The sequence below is a fragment of the Pelobates fuscus genome, chromosome 11 (assembly GCF_036172605.1).
Source record: "Pelobates fuscus isolate aPelFus1 chromosome 11, aPelFus1.pri, whole genome shotgun sequence".
Lineage (NCBI taxonomy): Eukaryota > Metazoa > Chordata > Amphibia > Anura > Pelobatidae > Pelobates > Pelobates fuscus.
In genome coordinates this window covers 34,005,660-34,025,587 of record NC_086327.1, presented here as the reverse complement: position 1 = coordinate 34,025,587, position 19,928 = coordinate 34,005,660, and the positions used below count along the sequence as shown (strand labels likewise).

General features: G+C 43.0%; 1 protein-coding gene across 1 annotated transcript in view; it reads left to right on the top strand.

Moving 5' to 3' along the window:
* Positions 1–19,928, top strand: part of LOC134578090 (carcinoembryonic antigen-related cell adhesion molecule 16-like) — a 152,633-nt gene that overhangs the window by 112,116 nt on the left and 20,589 nt on the right. Inside the window, exon 5 of the mRNA XM_063437080.1 lies at positions 14,607–14,756. Within this exon, the coding sequence (XP_063293150.1) occupies positions 14,607–14,756 (150 nt within the window). The remainder of the gene's footprint in view (positions 1–14,606; positions 14,757–19,928) is intronic.

Below are 19,928 nucleotides of genomic sequence, written 5' to 3'. Positions count from 1 at the left end.
GAGGGTATAGCCTGGGTCGTACCTAGAGCGTTTGGCACCCGGGACAGATCCTATATTTGGCACTCCTCCCCCAACTTTAAAATAAAAAACCCCGCAAAATGTTTCAATGTATTTAGCACTCAGCAGTGCTTGTGTATTTTTTTATGTAGTTAGCACATGTTTTTGTATGGATTATTTTTTTTTTTTTTGTGATTCACTATTTAACATGCAATACATTAAGTATAAGTACATAACATGGTGATGTTGAGAGGAGTTTAACACATTAAACAGTATATTTAGAATTTTTAAGCATATATTAACACGTAATAACATAATATAACAAAATATTCTCCTGAGTATAATATGATTCATGAGATCTAATATCCATGATAGGTAGAAATAAGAGCCTAAACAACTCCCTTTAAGTCGTGCGTGAAAGTCTCTCTAGGACGTCAGTTCACCTTTCAAAAATTGTTTCCAAGGTTGCCAGATGTCTTGGTATTTATGGTATTTGTCTAGCGCTCCCCACCTTAGTTCTTCCATTGTGTGGAAGTGTTCTACTTTATTGTACCATTCTTTTTTAGTTGGGGTCGTAGAGGTTCTCCAGTTATTTACTAAGGTGTGTTTGGCTGCTGTCAGCATGAAATATGCAAGGGAGTACCTGAACCTTTCTGGTGGTGTATGTAGATGTAGCAATAGGAGTGCTTCTATGCTAAATGGGATGTTTAAGCTAGTTATTAGTCGAATTGCGTTCCAAACCTCCTTCCAGAATCCTGTAATTAGATTGCATGACCACCATAGATGTTGAAATGTACCCCTCTCAAGCTTACACCTCCAGCATTCTGGGGATTGAGTCGAGTCATATCTATGTACGTCTACTGGCGTAGTATACCAATTTGATATAAATTTGTAATTTATCTCCTGTAGCGGGACACTAGAATGTGCATGGAAAATGTTCTTAAATATAGCGTTCCATTCTACCTCCCCCAGTTCAGTTTGTAAGTATGTTTCCCAAGTTCTTGTGAAGTATGGTAGTCGTGTATGTGTTTGATCTTGTAGTAATTTGTAACACGCAGAGGTTTGCTTGGGCGGAGTTTTGTCCTGTAGGCAAAGTTGTTCAAACTTCGTCCTCTCCCTAGGTGTCCAGTTCAGTAGGGCCTGTGCTCTTAAGAAATGTCTTAGTTGTTCGTATTGGAAGTTGTGCATTAGAGTAGAAGGAGTGCTGGCCGTCAGATGGGACAGTTGAGTTAGTTGGCCATCAGCTATGACCTCTGCTAGTGTTATATGACCCGCTGAGTCTATGTTATCTCGAGGTTTTAATAGTAAACCGTTTATCCCAGCCGGGAAGTTCGGATTCCCAGTGATTGGGTAATGTGGTGAGGGAGTTGGAGCTATGTCTTTGCTGGAGAGATTTTTCTCCCATATTTTAATGGTGGGGGATATTGTTGGATGGTTTGGAATTTTCCAGTGACTGGGGGCAGTGAGGAGCCAGGGCAGCATTCGGAGTGATATCCCTAATTGGTATCCATAGTTTGGATGGTGATTGGCGAACCCAATCGATTATTCGCCCCATGTGAATGGCCTGATAATATAACCATATGTCTGGCAGGCCTATCCCTCCCTTGTCTTTAGGCCTAGTGAGAATGGCATAACTTAGTCTAGGTCATTTATTGGCCCATATGAATTTGGTGAATATTGTTTGTATTTTCTTGAAAAATATGCGCGGAATATAAATTGGGAGGGTGTTCAAAAGATAGAGTAGTCTTGGTAGTAAGTTCATTTTTAATATGTTGACCCTGCCGAACCACCTGAAGTGGGGTTTGTTCCAGCTGTCTAGGTCTGAGCTGATTGAGTCTAACAATTGCGGGAAGTTGGCCCCGTACAGGGATTTAGTGTGCGGGGTTATGTTTAGTCCTAGGTATTTAATAGATTTTACCGCCCATTGAAAGGGGTACGTCCTCTGTAGGTGTGACCTGTCCTTCTCAGGTACTGTAAGGTTTAAAATTTCACATTTATCTGCATTTATTTTAAAATTTGATAATGTGCTATATTCAGACAGGGTGTCCATCAAAGCTGGGAGAGACGACATGGGATTGGTTAATGTGAAAAGTAAGTCATCAGCGAATGCTGAAACTTTGTATTGGGAGTCCCCTACCTTAATTCCCTCAATTTGTGATTGAGCTCTGGTTGCCTGCAAAAGCGGTTCGAGCCCTATAATAAATAGTAGTGGTGAGAGGGGACATCCCTGCCTCGTCCCGTTTGTTATTTGAAATGGGTCCGATAATGTACCATTGATTTTAAGCCTAGCTGAAGGATTTGAATAGATCGCTTGGATCCATTGCATCCATCTGTTGCCAAATCCTAACGTCTCCAGCGTCGACAGGAGGAAAGTCCAATCCACCCTGTCGAACGCCTTCTCCGCGTCTATAGCTAACAATAGTGTAGGGCGAGTTATCTCTTGTGCGCAATGGATTAGGTTTATTATTTTCGTGGTATTGTCCTTCGCTTCACGCGAGGGTACAAATCCGGCTTGGTCCGGGTGGATCAAGGAGGGAAGAAGGGGTTTTAATCTTAACGCTAGCATTTTAGTGAAAATCTTAATGTCCACATTTATCAATGAAATTGGCCTATAGCTGCCACAGTTATCTGGATTTTTCCCGGGTTTGTGGAGTAGAGTAATATTGGCCTCTAAGCTCGATTTAGGAATTGGGTTGGCTGTATTGATGGAGTTTATGGCTTTCAGCAAGTGATGACCCAATTCTGTCGTGTATGTTTTATAATAGGATGCTGAGTAACCGTCTGGGCCTGGGCTTTTGCCAGATGGCGTGGATTTAATTGCATTTGCGAGTTCCATGAATGAGAAGGGTTCATCCAAGGAGTTTGCTACTTCTTTCGGGAGTACTCTGTCAAACTTGTCTGCCAGATATGTCATTATCTGTTCCTTATCTAAGGAGTTTTTTGTGATATTATACAGGGAGTCATAAAAGTCCGTAAAGGCCTTTGCTATCCCTTCATTCTTTTGTACTATTTTATTGGCAGTTGTTTTAATTTGTGGGATACAAGTTTTCTCTCTTTTCCGTTTGATCGCATTAGCCAGCAGTTTCCCGCATCTGTTACCCTGTGCGTAAAAAAGTTGTTTGTTCCATAGCAGAGATTTCTTAGATTTGTGTTGCAACAATATTGTTAAGTCAGACCGCAAAGATATTAGTTTGCGGTGAGTCGCTTCTGTCATATTATTTTTGTGAGTCTCCTCTAGTTGCGCAATATCTTTTAAAAGGTCTGTTTGTGCCTTATTACGTTCTTTTTTAAGGAAAGAGCCCCATTTAATTAATTCTCCTCTTACTACATATTTATGTGTCTCCCATTGTATGAAAGGAGTAGTGTCCGGAGTATCGTTGTCTTCAAAGTATTGGGAAATAGTGTTAGCTATTGCCTGTTTTGCTTTGTCGTTGTGTAATATAGATGTGTTTAGCTTCCATTGTCCCTTTCCCTGCGCCATAGAGGGAATCCTAACTTTAATTTGAACTGGAGCATGGTCTGACCATGTAATGTTATGAATGGATGCTGACAGTATTAGAGAGAGGTCTCTCTGGGGTGTTAAAAACATATCTATTCTCGTATATGTGGTAGCTGATTTAGAGTAAAAGGAATAGTCCTTCTTAGTAGGATTCAAAGCTCTCCAGCAATCCACTAGTTGGTGGCCATGCATTAGGTTCCTCATCTGTGATCTAACTGATTTTAAATGATTTTAATTAGGAGCAGTGCTGTCTTTTTGCCCATCTATAGATATGTTATCCTGGGAAGTCTCCTCCTATAATTGTTATCCCTGTTGCGAGTTTTTGGACCTTAACCAGAATTCTGCGCAATGTATGACATTGTTTTGTGTTTGGCAAATAGATATTTACCAAAGTGATAGGTTGATTGTAAATAGTGCCCTGGAGAATGATGTAGCGGCCTGATCTATCAATATCATGTGATTGGTATATGAATGGGGTTTGGGCTCCAACTAGGATTGCCACTCCTCGCGATTTGCTATTACTGAAGTTATTATAGTATGCTTTGGGAAAGTGCCTATTGTTTAATTTCGGGGCTCCGGGGTCCCTGAAATGTGTTTCCTGTACAAACACCACGTCTGCCTGAAGTCTATGAAAGTCCCTAAGCGCCATATGTCTCTTAATTGGTGAGTTCAGGCCTTTGACATTATAAGAAAGTATATTCAGTGTATCAATAATTTCTACCGTATTCTTGGAGGGTTTCTCCATTTCTCATTCAATGAGATTCAAGCGGTATAACCTTATATGTCTCCTAAAGCCTAATTTTAGGTACGCTATAAGTGTATCACTATTGGAACGTCTTGACCAGGTATAGTGGGAGAATAAAAAATTATAGAACAAATAGAAAATTAAAAAATTTAAAAATAATAAAGAAATAATCAAATAAACTAAGAACCAGAACTTATTTACACTCCTTTGTAAATCCTAAGTCTAGGATCCACAAGCGTGAGCTGGTACTAGTACCAGTATATCAGGAGTCAGTGCTCTATGACTTACTGTCAGGATCGGGACAGGGATCCAACACGCAGAGTACAAACAGTAGCCAGATACGTATACCGGACCTTAGAATGGCCGGACTAACGTAAGTAGTACAGTAGAGAATAGTCAAAGACAAGCCGAGGTCGAGGGTAACAGAAGACAGGTAAGCGATAGACAAGCAGAATCAAGGGTAACAGAGATAAGCAGAATAGAGCAAACAAGCCGGGTCAAAACCAAAAGGGATAACTAGAAAACACGAGCACTGAGTGACTAGAACAAGCTAGAACCACGACAGGGCAATGAGCTAATGAAAGAAGCACTGTTAAATGCCCTGTTCAGATAAGTAGACACACCTCCGTCGAGTCCTGATTGGTCCTGAACCAATTGAGTGACAGGTCGTTCCGGGTTGACGTCCTGACGTCGACCTCCGGGCGTCATGCTATAAAAGGGAGTCACTCCCTCGCGGCCGGCTTTGCATGACCGGATGGACCGCGATGAAGAGGGAAATCAGGCCGTTCGGATGGATGAACGACTAAGTCTCTACCTCTCTCGGAGGTAGAGACCTCAGGTACCCTGACACTTACTCCGTCAGCTTCACTTGCTGAAACGGGAATACTATTAAATGGTGTATATGGTTTGTTAGTGCACTGCTCGTAACCGCCGTCGGTTACGTCGGGGGTATGTGATGGTATCAATTAATAAACCAATAATTAGTATTGTAGCTATTCGTGGAAGTTTCTTACAGTGTTTATAAAGTTGTTGTAGCTCCCTACAACCTTGTGAAAAAATTAACAATGTCGCGCCGCCAAGCGCTAACGAGGGTATAGATTAGTCTAGCATAATATCCGATATCTAATTAGGAATTAAAGGCGTTTTCGAATTCTATCTTGTCTAGTGGCACCATGTTTAACCTCATTTCAGATAGCATAACATACATATATCATGACATACATATATGCCTGAACATCCTGAATTTAACCAAAAATAATACTTTAAACATGACTTAGAACCTGGGTGTGAATATATGTCCCTCAGGGGTGAGTTTAAGAGTACTTCAAAACTATCAATCTCGTCTCTTAGAGAATAAGGCCCTATGCTGCTCAGTATCCTTTACCCTACTCCTGTACATAAATTCTCTCTTTTTTTTTTGTTCTTGTAGAAGTTAAACTAAACTAAACCAGCAGACAAAGACGAGTAATTTCCCCAATTAAAGGCATATAACATTGGTCAAACCCACTGCACATTAGGTATTCTATATACATTACATGCTTCTTCTAATTCGTCCTTGTTGTGTGGTTTAGTCCGTTCACACCGGTTGAAGTGATTCTTTCAGTACAGAAGCAATATTTAGTAGACTAGTCAGGGCCTTGATCTTCAAGGCTGGGGTATCTCCGAAAGAGTCATCTAGATATTTTAAAATTTTACAGTTTTGGTGAGATGATCAAGCGTCCTAAGTTGTTCAACGAGGTCTTGTAGTTGGTGTAAATGGGAGACGTTTTCCTGGTGTTCTCCTTTTCTCGGCTATTCCTCTCCATCGGGGTCTTTGTGGTAGAGCCTGCGCAGCTTCCTGGGGTCCGGGATTGTACCAGTCCGTAATGTCCACCTGGGGCAGGTCGAACAATTTAAGGAATTCAGGGACATCTTGTATAGTGGAGATGATACCGTGTATTCCCTGATGTGACGCCATTAGGGAGAAGGGATATCCCCACCTGTATCTAATCTCCTTAGCTTGTAAGGCCTGAGTGATCGGGCGGAGGGCTCTCCTGCCTTGGAGTGTTTGCCAGGATAAATCCGGTAAGATCTGTATATGTGGAGAGGAGGTTGCTAAAGCTGGTGAGTTTTGGGCCAGTCGCAGAATGTCTTCCTTCAGGGTATAGTAATGCACCCTGCATATGATGTCTCGCGGCATGTCCTGTGGCAGACCCTTGGGTCTCAATGCTCTGTGGGCCCTGTCCAGTTCTATGTGGGTGTCTGCAGGGCGGTCCAGAATCTTGTTAAATAGAGTCTGTAGAACAACCTTTACATTTTCTGTGTCCCCCTGGGGTTCTGGGATACCTCTTATACGCAAGTTATTTCGCCTACCCCTGTTATCGAGGTCCTCATTATTGCGAAGTAATTGTGTAAGTTTAATGTCCTGTGCATCCTGTCTCTGTTCTATTTCAAGTAACTTAACTTGCATATTGTCTCTGTCCCCTTCCAAGTCTCCCACTCTCAGGCCTACCTGACGGACCTCTTTAGAGCAGAGAGTTTGTCCTGCACGGATGCCTCTAGTTTCGCCAGCATGATAGCGATTTCTTCCTTTGAGGGTATCTTCTGCAGGATTTCTTGCAGCAAGTGGCTGCCGTTCTCGGGCGCCGAACTAGTGCTCGCCGGGCTAGGAGGATCCGACGCACGTGGGGAAGATGGCCCCTTAGCCATTTCTTCTTCCGTCAGGACCCGCACTTTCTCTCTGAAGTAGCGGTCCAGATCGCCCGATTTTTTGCCAGAGGGTGGCCCTGGAGTCTCCTGAGGGACAGATTGCCTTTTTTTGTTACCCATGATGTGGTGAAAAACGATTTAGCGGCTTCTTAAGGTAAGGTTGATCGGGAGCTATACAGGGAAGCGTCCGTTCACACCATCGGTCAGCTGTATGGATTATTTTTGAGTGACTGTAGAAGTGTGTGTTTATGTAGTGTTGGCATTTGAATGCAGGCATGCATTTGTGTGTATTGTGGTTTTTCAATACAGTTGTGTGTTTATATATATATATTGGTGGTGTTTAGATACAGTGGTGTGTTTATATATATTGGTGGTGTTTCAATACAGAGGGGTGTTTGTATGTAGTGTTGGCGTTTGAATGCAGGGGTGTATTTGTGTGTAGTGTTGGCAAGATTCTGAGATGTATGCACATATACACATACACTGACACACATTCAGATACATGGACACACAGAAGCACAGTGACAGACATATACACGGAAACACACAGCTACACACACTGACACACAAACAAACACAGGTACACACAGTCACACACACCTACAGACACGCACACATGCAGCTGCACATACAAATACAGACACATACACACAGATATACACACATATAGATACACAGATACACACACTTACTGATACAGACACATATAAAGATACATAGTTACAGACACACAGGTACATACATGCAGATACCGTGACACAGTCACACATACAGATACTCAGACACACAGATACAGACACACATTCAGATACACAGACACAGGTACACAGTGCATATGTGTGAATAGTGGATGCAAAGTGTCTGTGTGTATGATGGTTGCAAAGTGTTTATGTGAGTGTATTGTGGATGCAGAAGGCGTGTGTATAGTGGATGCCCTATGTGTAGTGGATATGGTGTCTGTGTAGTGGATGTACTGTCTGTGTGTCTGTTTGTGTAATGGATGCAGTGTGTGTAGTGTAAGCATTGTGTGTATAGTGCATGCAGTGTGTGTAGTGAATTCATTATGTGTGTGTGTGTGTGGGTGTATATAAATATATATATATATATATATATATATATGTGTGTGTGTGTGTGTGTGTGTGTGTGTGTGTGTGTGTGAAGTGGAAGTAGTAGACGTAGCATGTAGGAAGATGACAGTATAGGAGTGCAGAGTGTAGGAAGGTGATAGTGTGGAGGGCAGTGTTTGAAGGTGTCAGTGTGGGGGAGCAGGGTGTAGGAAGGTGATAGTGTGGGGGGCAGGATGTAGGTAGGTGACAGTGTGGGGGACAGAGTTTGGTGGTGACAGTGTGGGGGGTAGGGTTTGCCGGTGATAGTGTGGGGGGAAGGGTGTAGGAAGGAGACAGGGGCTTATCCCATACACTCTGCCTCTTACCTGAGGGTTGATGTAATGATGAATGGGGTTTATGCCACCCACCCTGCCTCTTAGCTGATGAACAGTGTAGAGGGCAGGGTTTGGGGGTTACAGTGTGGGGGAAGGGTGTAGGAAGGTGACACCCTGCCTCTTACCTGAGGGTCAGGAATGGAGGCATTACACTTTCCTGTTGGTCTGGTGGCACAGCAGCTTGAAGTCTGTAGAGGGGCCCAATAGTCTGCATATTGAACAAAGATCAGCAGCAGATCCTCTCCTTTTCACAACCATACAGAATGCATTGCTAGCAGCATGCATTGCATGCGGCTCCTCTCTTGCAGGTCACGAGAGGAGAGGAGCTGCTGCTCATCTACGTTCAACATGGAGACTCCTGGGCCCCGCAAATAGATGGCCTGGGTTCCTGACACCAGACACAGGGGTGGCAAAATGCCCCCTCCCCTCCCCGTATAAGTGCGCCCGGACACCCCCCCTACTGAATGGCACCTGGGTCGGATCCCCCCCTTTCCTTAGTATGTCACTAGGTATAGCCAAGGGTTTATCCCATAATCCATGCCTCTCAACTGTCCTATTGGGTGTTGATTCACCATCCCAATTTAGTTCCCTACTGTCCTGCTTCTGGGGACACCAGGGAACTGCCCCCTGGCAGCACAGCGCTCCCACGTGGTCCTGATAGCTGAGAGCCAGGTGGTGGGCCCGCCCATTTGTCACATGAAGAGGGGAAAAAGGAAAGAGGCCTCACAACTAGCCACCAGGGACTCTGGACAGTTGATTTTATTATCACTTGCATTTTTCTTTTCTCATTATGGGTGTCAGTGGCAGCCTCATGTTCTAGTTTTGCCTAAGGCCTGCAAAGTCCTTGACTGGGGATCTCCAGATTCTGTGTTTCCTCCTGGTGCATTCCACAAGTAGTCTATGTCACAACAGGATGCTATGCTGCCCCACATCTAACAGTGAATGTTTAGCCAGGAGTCATTTTGAGAATCTCCAATATGGCACACACACCCAAGGAGGCAGCGCTATTCAAATGTAGGGATAACTATCTCAGACTGTAACGGGGTATGCTGGCCCCAACTTGGTAGATGTAGCGTGCCAGACCGAAAGGGAGCATTTGTCAGTGGTCTGGAATCTCAGCCCACTGGGCCATCAGGAAACCCCATCAAAGCACTAGAGGATGAGTTTGCAGCCCCTCTGTGACACAATAAGTAAGGTAGATTACACATACAAAATAAAGAAATAGTGTGAGTGGAGGCTGGATATAGAAACACCGTCTTCCAGAACTCAGCTCCCCTCTCCAGAATCATCAATCACTCGACGTGTCAAAGTAATCCCCCCATTAGCCCAGTCAAACCAGAGCTCAAGTAATGTTGCCCAGATTGGGCACACATATTCAGTGCTTTTTATCTGTGAGTGCTGTGTGTGGAGGATGCTGAGAGCTGTATGGGGAGGGGGCTGAGTGTGTCTAGCATTACGTGCCTGTGAATGTGTATGTGCACTATTTTTTATCAAGCACTATGGATGGAGAAACCATGGGGTTGCAGCTAGACTGCAACAGTTACATATATCGTTCAGTTTACTCTTCCCCATCGTCACCTCTGTTCCAGGAAGTTACATGCATTGACTGTAAAGCTGTAAGCTCAGTACACAGCAGTGGAGGAACTACCGCGGTCGCAGGGGTTGCAGCTGTGACCGGAACCGTCACTTCAGGGGCCCGGCCACCCTGCGGACCCCTGCAACCGCGGATCCCGCCAGCTGAGTAATGCGGTGTAACCACCAGGTGGCCCATGCTGTTAGGGCCACCCGGTGCTATGTAATTCCAGGGAGCCCAGTCAGTGCTTTAACAGGGCCCCCTCTGATGATGTCAGAGGCTGGAAGGAAGTGACTGCCCCATCACTTCCTCACAGCAACCACTAGGAGTCATGCGGGAGGAAGGAGAGGGAGTCAGAGTGGGAACTGTGACTCCCATTAGCCTGAGCCACCACTGGACCCCAGGGAAAGGTATGTGTGTCTGTATGTGAGTATATGTGTGTATGTCTCTGTGTGTCTGTATGTCTGTCTGTATGTCTGTGTGTGTATTTCTGTCTGTATGTCTGTGTGTGTATGTGTGGAAATATGTAAAGCCAGAGGATTGGATGAAAAAGCTTCACTTTATTTCTCCCAAAATATTTTAAAACATGTAAAATAGCTTCAAGTCCTTCCCTTGACGCGTTTCACCCGTGTTTGGGCTTTATCAAAAGTGTGGGTGTCCTTGGCATTCCGCCTGATTTATATAAGGGGTATTGATGTATGAATGTCCATCAGATGTGGTGCTGTTCTTCCTGTTTCCTGTTGGTCGCGTGCGTCGACCGGAAATGATGCGACGCAGCCACTGATGCATAATGGGAAATGTAGTTCACATATATGTCCGTGGCTATGATAGCATCGTCGCTCTTTTCGAGTTGCGGCTGTCAACCGCAAGTGACGTTCCGCGATCTGCAATGGTTGCTGGGATCTGTAGTCACTTAAAGCAGTCATATTAAAATACAATTTAGAGGGGCGTAGATGTTATAGAGTCTATTTACAGTCAGCAACAGCCCAACTACCATTAATATTATCCAGGATAATGTATAGAAAACATAACATATTGTAAGTAATCATTTTTAGAGGTCTTATAGTCCTCCCTACATATTGCAAGCCGCAGGGGCACTCTAAAAGATATTTAAAGTTTTTACTCATACAAGTAATTAGTGTCCCTAATTTCATAATTTTTATTAGTGTTGTTTGATTTGAAGTTTGAGGTATGCCTATCTGTCTTTTTAGTTTTTTTACAAGCCACGCAACAATTGCATTTAAAAAAACCTTTTTTAGTTTCTAGAAAATTGTTAAGGGCGTTAGAACTTTTCTGATATCTCGCAAAAATTTTTGTGAGTTGCATTTTTAGATTGGGTGCCCCTCTAAATATCACTTTCGGTTTATCTGGAATTATGGTCCTCAATATGGTATCCTCTTTTAGCAGGTGCCAATTTTTATTAATAATCTTTTTAATTTGTTTGTTCTTGTTGTTATAGTCTAAGACTACTGGTAGTGTGAACTCTTTATCTTAATTTCTTATCTTTTCTGGAGCGTTACTCTTAATTAGTTTTTCCCTATCCATGTTAGTTTCTTCTACAATTTTTTTTATCATATCCTTTTTCAATGAATTTTTCTTTAATTTCTTTCGCCTGGATTTCAAAAACTTCTTTATCTGAACAGTTTCTTTTTAATCTTAAAAGTTGGCTTTTAGGAATGCTGTTTAGCCAGCTTCTGTGATGGCAACTATCTGTTTCGATAAAATTATTGACATTGACCTTTTTAAAGTGCGTTTTAGTGCATAATATATTGTTATTGATATATATATCCAAATCCAGAAAAGTGACACTCATTTGGCTAAAATCAGTTTTTAAAATGATACCATTGTCGTTCTTATTTAAAAACTCTATGAATAATTTGGCTGTTTGGAGTGGACCCTTCCATATGAATAAAAGATCATCTATATATCGGAAATAGGTAACCAGGCTCTCCACCCATCCATGCCCCCTCCATACTGTCCTATCTTCCCACTCAGTCATGAAGAGATTGGCATAGCCTGGTGCGAACCTGGTCCCCATATTTGTACCATTTTTTTTGTACATAAAAAGAGTTTTTAAACCAAAAGTAGTTGTTATTAAGTATTCGATTGATACCTTTGATTATAAAATCAATCTGCTCAGCTTTCATTATGTTGTTTTTTTCTAAAATTGTTCTCACAGCATGGCACTCTTTTTTATGTTGTATTATTGTATGTAGTGATTGAACATCACAGGTTACTAATACATATTGGTCATCCCAATTGATTTTTTTAAATTTGTTGAGTAGGTCTATTGTGTCTTTTAAATAAGATTTTGTCTTTTTCACATATGGCTGTAGCATTATATCTATATATTCTGATAGATTAGAGAGGATCGAACCAATGCTAGATACTATTGGCCTCCCAGTTGGTTCTTTAGTATCTTTATGGATTTTAGGCAGAAAATATATGACTGGTATCTTAGGGAACTTTTTATTTAAATAATTATATTCATCTGTATTTAAAATCTTTTTGTTTTCTCCTTTAATTAAAAAAAAAATTCTAATCGAATTTTAATATCTGGCGTAGGATCTCTGGACAGTTTAGTGTATGTTGTACTGTCATTAAGTTGCCTAAAGGCTTCTTTTTCATATAATTCTGCTGATATTCCCCTCATAACATTCCCACTATAATTATAATTACACAATAACACTTCCTTACAACTTATGATTGCTATGATATAATCATTCCTACCTACCTGCCTACATAGGCATTTAGTTACATTTACTGACAATACGCATACATTTACCCAAGAATGCACATACCATTTAAAGCACTATGCAGGATTCCAGATTCTAATACAGAATATTTGCATGGTTGCACGCTTAAAATATAAGTCCTTCCAATTACGTATTTTCACATATTAGGTTACTAAGCTGCCAGTCATGGTTCACTACACTCATGTTTCGGGGTACAGTTGTATTCCATATCACACATGATATAACACTCCCGACAAGTTAATTTCCTTCAAACAGGGGCATTACAAGCATACAATAAATGTTGACCTCTTATCTTCTAAAACATACAGACCACTATGTCTGGTCCCTTCCTAAAACTAAGACGAGTCAGATGGGCGAGCCAGTGCATATAACCTACTACCTTACAAGCAATGCTCGGTGCCCGATTAAGGTACTGGTTACGTTCTTGGGCACACCACCATACGCACCACTGAACCATTACTGTCGCTCTACGATACTGTCCTTACCACAGGTAAGTTCATGCACTATATAGCCAAGATATCCCCGCACATGTTAAGACACGGGGCCGCTGGGAATCATAGGCTTATGCGACTTACATACCACAGCCGATTTAGAAATTAGGAAGCTTTCATTAAAATGTCTACCTGATGATTAACAAATGCACTATGATCCTGTATAATGTTTTGCATTAATATGTCTCTTTTTGCCCACTTTTTACCGGCCTACAGCATACGTCGGTTTTGGCACACCTCAACAGATTATTCCTAAAGCTACATCTCTACAACCCATCTTCTTCTATATCATATGAGAATGCCCCGAACACAAATATATATATATATATATATATATATACTATATATATATATATATATATATATATATATATATAGAAAATAGCAGGAAACCGGCACTCAAGGATTTGATCAAAATAATTTACTAAAGATTCGACGTTTCAGCTCCGCTAGGGAGCTTTCATCAGGACATACAAAGTCACAAAATACACTCTTATATAGGGAACAAACGAATAAACAATTAATTAAGGTACTTACATACAGCTGATAATCAGGGGCTGCTCGTTGCCGTTTGCCGCCACGGGTGTCACGACCGGATTCATTTCCGGGTTGGTCACCTGACCGCCGCTCACATTCTAATTGGACAGAATTCGTAGGTGCTAAGCAACCAAGGACGCCAACGTCCCATTGGTTGTAGCTCTTTACTACGTGTCCAGAAGTGGACAATTTCAATCTATATTATTCTAATCGCTTTACTAGCAAAAATTAGCGGAAATTGACGGCGTAATACACCTTAGGCTCACGGGAGTGAGCAGTCCCGATACAGGGAATAACAGTTCAAGTTATAATTTAAACATAAACATATTTATAAATAGAAATATATATACAATAGTATCTGCACATATTTAAGTGCATTGGTGAATATGTGAACTACTCAAAGAGGTGGGATATTTTAAATCCCAAAGGTGACTTTAGGTCAGGAGTGGTTTTAAACCAGAAAAGCACTTCATGCTAATGATGTGAAACTGATGTGTTAAACACTAAATTAAATATAGTACAGTGTTGTGTCAAAGTCTTCAAAGTAAAAAAATCATAAGCAGTAAGTGATAAACATTATTCTAATAGGGAGGAATGAGTACAGTCCTGCTCCTTAAAATGATGAATAAAATAAGTGAACAAGTCTCTTATTGAAAGTATATCTACTGTGTAAATATGTATAGCATACAAATAATATAATAAGACAATTTAATATGTCCAACAGTTATTCATCCCATGCTTAATTATAAACTGTATGTACCAAAATATGAATAAACTATATATTAAAAAAATTATATATATATATATATTTATTCAGCTTATTTTCAGCCTATGTCTTTTGAGAGTGTATAAATATAACTTTGCAATTTCTTTGTATAGAATCATATGACTCAGGAAACGAAGATGCACCGCTACTTTCAGGAGGTGCAATTGCTGGTATTATCATTGGTATTCTGGCATTTGTTGCTGGTGTTCTTGGAGTTGCATGCTATGTCTTCCAAAAAAAACATAAGATAAACAACATAAACGGTAAGGAAGTTATTAAATTTTCTGGTGAATTTTAAATCAAATCTTTAGGACTAAAGGGAAGTAAATTCTTTGTTTCATGTAAACCTATTGTGCACTTTGGCGCAGACCCATCCCCCCATTTTCCTGCTTTTACCATTGATTTCCAGGGACATTAGAGGGAGTCCTTGTTTGGGACTGCTGCCTTCCTGATTAGCGCTGACTCCATCCCTTGTTTTGATATCCTCTGATAGCCCTGATCTGGGTGAACAACATACCCAAGAATCACCCAGCTCAGTTCAGGGGTTCACAAATTTCCTGGAATCCTTATTTTTGAACGACCGCACGCATGCTTCTATGCCCAAAATAGTTCCATAGAATCAGCGCTAGCGGTCGGTTTAGTTCGGTAGTTTAAAAACTACCAAACTACCAAACATTGTCAATGGTCTTACCCTGGAGCTTGTTCCCCTTGTTCAGCCAATCTATTTCACCGAACAGTGCCCTTCTAAATTGTGTAGAACTGAACGCAGGCAATGATGGAAGCACATCGGTGTTCAGGAGTTTCTGTGTCCAATTTCAGTACCATGAGATTCGTGCCCAAACACCGCTGCCTGCGTTGGTGCGAACAAGATGGTCCTTGTGGTCGTTCATACAGAATCCTTAGTGTGACGAAAGCACCTTCGTCACTGGTGTTTGGAGGGGCCTGCTTGTCAGCCTCTTACCCCAGGACTATGGGCCCTGCAAAAAGACAGTCTAAAAAGTGACTTCCATGGGAAAATGTGCCTCTTCCCCTCCCCACTTTTCCTGTCCTATTGTTTCTCCAGCAGAGAGTTGTCCCAGGGACAGTGCCAGACCATTTTGGGGCCTGCTCTTCATATCTGAGAGTCAAATTGAAGCGTCTAATAGTGCGCTTACAGCGCAGTTGTAAACATTCTAATTGTTTTGCTGCTAATCTAATAAATAGTACATTTTGGGGCCTGCTCTTTATATCTGAGAGTCAAATCGAAACGTCAAATAGTGCGCTTACAGCGCACTTGTAAACATTCTTGTTTTCTGGGTGCTAATCTGCTAAATAGTACATTTTGGGGCCTGCTCTTCATATCTGAGAGTCAAATAGAAGCGTAAAAGTGTGCGCTTACAGCGCAGTTTAAAAAATTATTGTATTCTGGGTGCTAAATAGTACATTTGGGGTATGCACTTCATATCTTATGTATGTGTGCAACACTGGCTAGTTACCACTACTCAAGAAAGTCTAAAGACAAATAAATGTTGCCTTTGGTGCAGGCAGTATAGAAGGCAAGACTGAGACAAATCAATCGGGTTACGTTTGCCTGTTGACATGTTAATTATCTTAGACCATTCAAATTCAATAATCAATGAAAAAACTCACTGTCATACAAAAATATGTATTATAGACAAGTTAAAAACAAGACAAGTCATGCTACAAGTCATGCTATAACAAAATTAAACAAATTTTAAAATATGTATGGGCCAACCAGTGACTGTAAAAACAACGTTTTACTGGTTACATTCATGACTACACACTCTAGTGAACAGGACCAGGGGCGGGCCGGGAAGGGTTGCAGAGAGGCAATTGCCCCCGAGGCTGCCCTAAACCCAGGGCTGCCCGCATCCAGCAAAAATAGGAAAAATCTGAATCCCCTGCCTCTGGCTGAGGACTCAGATTTTTCAACTTACCTCACTCTTCCTGCAGTCAGTGGCATCGGCTAGCCTCTCCTGATGATGTCAGGAGGAGGGGGCATGACTTACGCTGCTCTTCTCAGAAGAGCAGAGGAAGTCACGCCCCCTCCTCCTGACATCATCAGGAGAGAACTTCTCTGACTGCTGCTGCTGGTTGCTGCTCCTGCTGACTGCTGCCCATCCCTCCCTGGCCTAAGGTAAGACTCAGGGAGGGGGGAAATACACTTTAGTTTATTTTTATTCCCCTCCTCAGTCCCTGTCCCCTTAGTCAGCCCCGGTCCCCCTTCTCAGTCCCTGTCCCCTACCTCAGCCCTGTCACCCCTCCTCAGCCCTGTCCCCTTCTCAGCCCCTGTCCCCTTAGTCAGCCACTGTCCCCAGCCCTGTCCCCTACCTCAGCCTCTGTCACCCTTCCTCAGTCCTGTACCCTACCTCAGCCCCTGTCCCCCCTCCACAGCCCTGTTCCCTTAGTCAGCCCCTGTCCCCCCTCTTCAGCCCTGTCCCCTCCTCAGTCCTTGTCCCCTCCTCAGCCCATGTCCCCTACATCAGTCCCCTTAGTCAGCTCCTGTCACCCCTCCTCAGCCCCTTTCGCAAATTGTAGCCATCAACCTACTTCAGCCCCTACCCCCCCACATTCCCTAAACCCCCAATTACAGGGTATACCCTCTACTACAGCCTCTGTCCCCCCCCCACTACAGCCCTGTTCCCTTACTCAGCCCCTGTCTACTAGTTTTAAAAGTGTAAAGTTTGAGTGTATGTGTGTGTATGAGTATGTTTCTCTGTGTGTGTGTGTCAGTATGTCTGTGTGTGTGTCAGTATGTCTGTGTGTGTGTGCGCACCAGTATTTCTGTCTGTGTGTGCGCCAGTATGTCTATGTGTGTGTTTGCCAGTATTTCTGTCTATGTGTGTAAGTATGTCTCTGTGTGTGTGCCAATTTGTCTGTGTGTGTGTGTGTGTGTGTCAGCCAGTATGCCTGTGTGTGTGTGTCAGTATGTATGTCTGTCTATGTGTGTGCAAGTATGTCTCTGGTGCGTGCACCAGTTTGTCTGTGTGTGTCAGCCAGTATGCCTGTGTGTGTGTGTGTGTGTGTGTCAGTATGCCTGTAACAGTGTTTTCTGTGTGTTTGTCTGTGTGTTTGCCAGTATGTCTGTCTGTGTGTGTCAGTATGTCTATGTGTGTGCAAGTATGTCTCTGTGTGTGTGCCAGTTTGTCTGTGTGTGTGTGTCAGTATGTCTGTCTGTCTGAGTCAGTATGTAACAGTGTGTCTTTCTGTGTGTGTGTTTTTTAGTGTGTGCCAAATCAGCAAGTGTGTGTGTGCCTATCATTGAGTGTCTGTTTAGGTGACTGCCCCCCACCCCTCCCCCTTCCAATCACATGGGAAAGGTTTTTTACTAGAGATGTCCCGAACAGTTCACTGGCGAATAGTTCCTGTCGAACATAGCTTGTTCGCGTTCGCCACAGCGGGCGAACATATGCGATGTTCGGTCCGCCCCCTATTCATCATCATTGAGTAAACTTTGACCCTCTACCTCACAGTCAGCAGACACATTCAAGCCAATCAGCAGCAGACCCTCCCTCACAGAATGTGTCTGCTGACTGTGAGGTAGAGGGATCTCCCCTGTCGGCTCATGCAGAGCCGGCGCTATCCGAGCGCCGGCTCTGCTCTAAGCCTCCCTCCCCACCGACCCACAGGCAGGGAGGGAGGCAGGAGAGGACCCGGGGAGCTCTTGCCAGCAGCTCCGCCGGGTCCTCTCGCGGGATTCTGAGCGTTGCCGCGGTTACCGCGAGAGTTCACTCTCCACTGGACCACCAGGGAAGGCAGCAGCAGAAATGATCCCCCCTCCCAGGCATAATGTAAGAAGGGAGGGGGGATATTAAGAAATCTGCCCCCACCTCCCCTGGACCACCAGGGAAGGCAGCAGCAGCAAGGCCCCCCTCCCTACATAAGGTAAGAAGGGAGGGGGGATATTTACCAAACGGCCCCCACACAATACACACAATCCCCCAAACATACAGCACACACACACAGCACCCACAAACAGCACCCTTACACACACATCACCCTTACACACACACACACACACACACACACACTAACAGCACCCTCACATATACACACTAACAGCACCCTTACACACACACATACAGCGCCCTTACACACACATACAGCGCCCTCACACACACACATCACCCTCACATATACACACTAAAAGCACCCTTACACACACACACAGCGCCCTCACACACACAGCGCCTTCACACACACACAGCGCCCTCACACACACACACATCGCCCTCACACACACAGCGCCCTTACACACACAGCGTCTACACACACACACACACACAGCAGTATATATATATATATATATATATATATATATATATATGCAGCGTGTGTTTTTGTGCTTTAGGGTGCACACCCTTATACAATAGGCTGCGCACGCCTATGGTTACATCCCACATATTCCCTCCCCTTATCCTGAGAGGAAACTCAATTACACATACACTTTAAACATACTTTTTACCCAACTTTCATAACTCTAAAACCATACATCACATTCACATAAAAAAACGCATATTCACAATCAATCCATTCAGGGCAACAACATATTAAAAAATGACATGAATCAGACATGGGGTTCAAAAGTTAGTAAAATATCTTTTGGGCCCTGGCTGGCACATGGCTATCTGGCTCAAACCGGTTTTACAGAGCCCTCTTTCCTGGAGACAAAGTGAAAATAATCCAATTGTATCCAGGGATAGAGGCAGACTCCATTGAGCACATGGTTGGAAAAAGACAAAATTACACAATGTTACAATTACTACATAAAACATATACATGCAACATATCCCCAGGTAGCTTAGGTCTGAGCGCACATTATTGAATGGTGGTCAGACCACACACATACAGTTCAATTGCCATGGAGCTAAAGTCTTTCCCATAGTCTTTCATTATATGAATGGGCTCCATGGCATAGCTATCTGGGTTATCACCGCTCACACAGGGCAAGTACCGAATGACCCCACTATATTTAAAGGGCCAGAATGAGTGACATACACTCTGGTATGGCCGAATACTGTTTTTAAAGGGCCCAATCTCCCAGGGCCATAGTCCAAAGGCAGCAGGCGGGCAACCAGGCTTCTCCAATGCAATGTGGCGAGATTGCTCTCGTCACACAGCTTAACTTTTAACTTTAAGCATTTTGCATAAGGGTTTTGCTATCCCTGCCATATCATCTTTTGGGATCTTGGATATTGTTATACTGCAAGGGGGTCTAGACCTACAATTACAACTTGCAAATTAATTATCCCACAATCTTGTTTAGACTTAGACCCTACTGTGGGATATTTTACTTTAAAATGCTTTACAAACTCATCATTTTGTTGTATAGAAGGTGACACTTCGCTTTGTTTTACAGCCGTAATATACCATCTTAGATCATTAGGTTTGGCCACTCAACCTGTTGTGCTCTCACCTAGAGCTTGCCACAAACA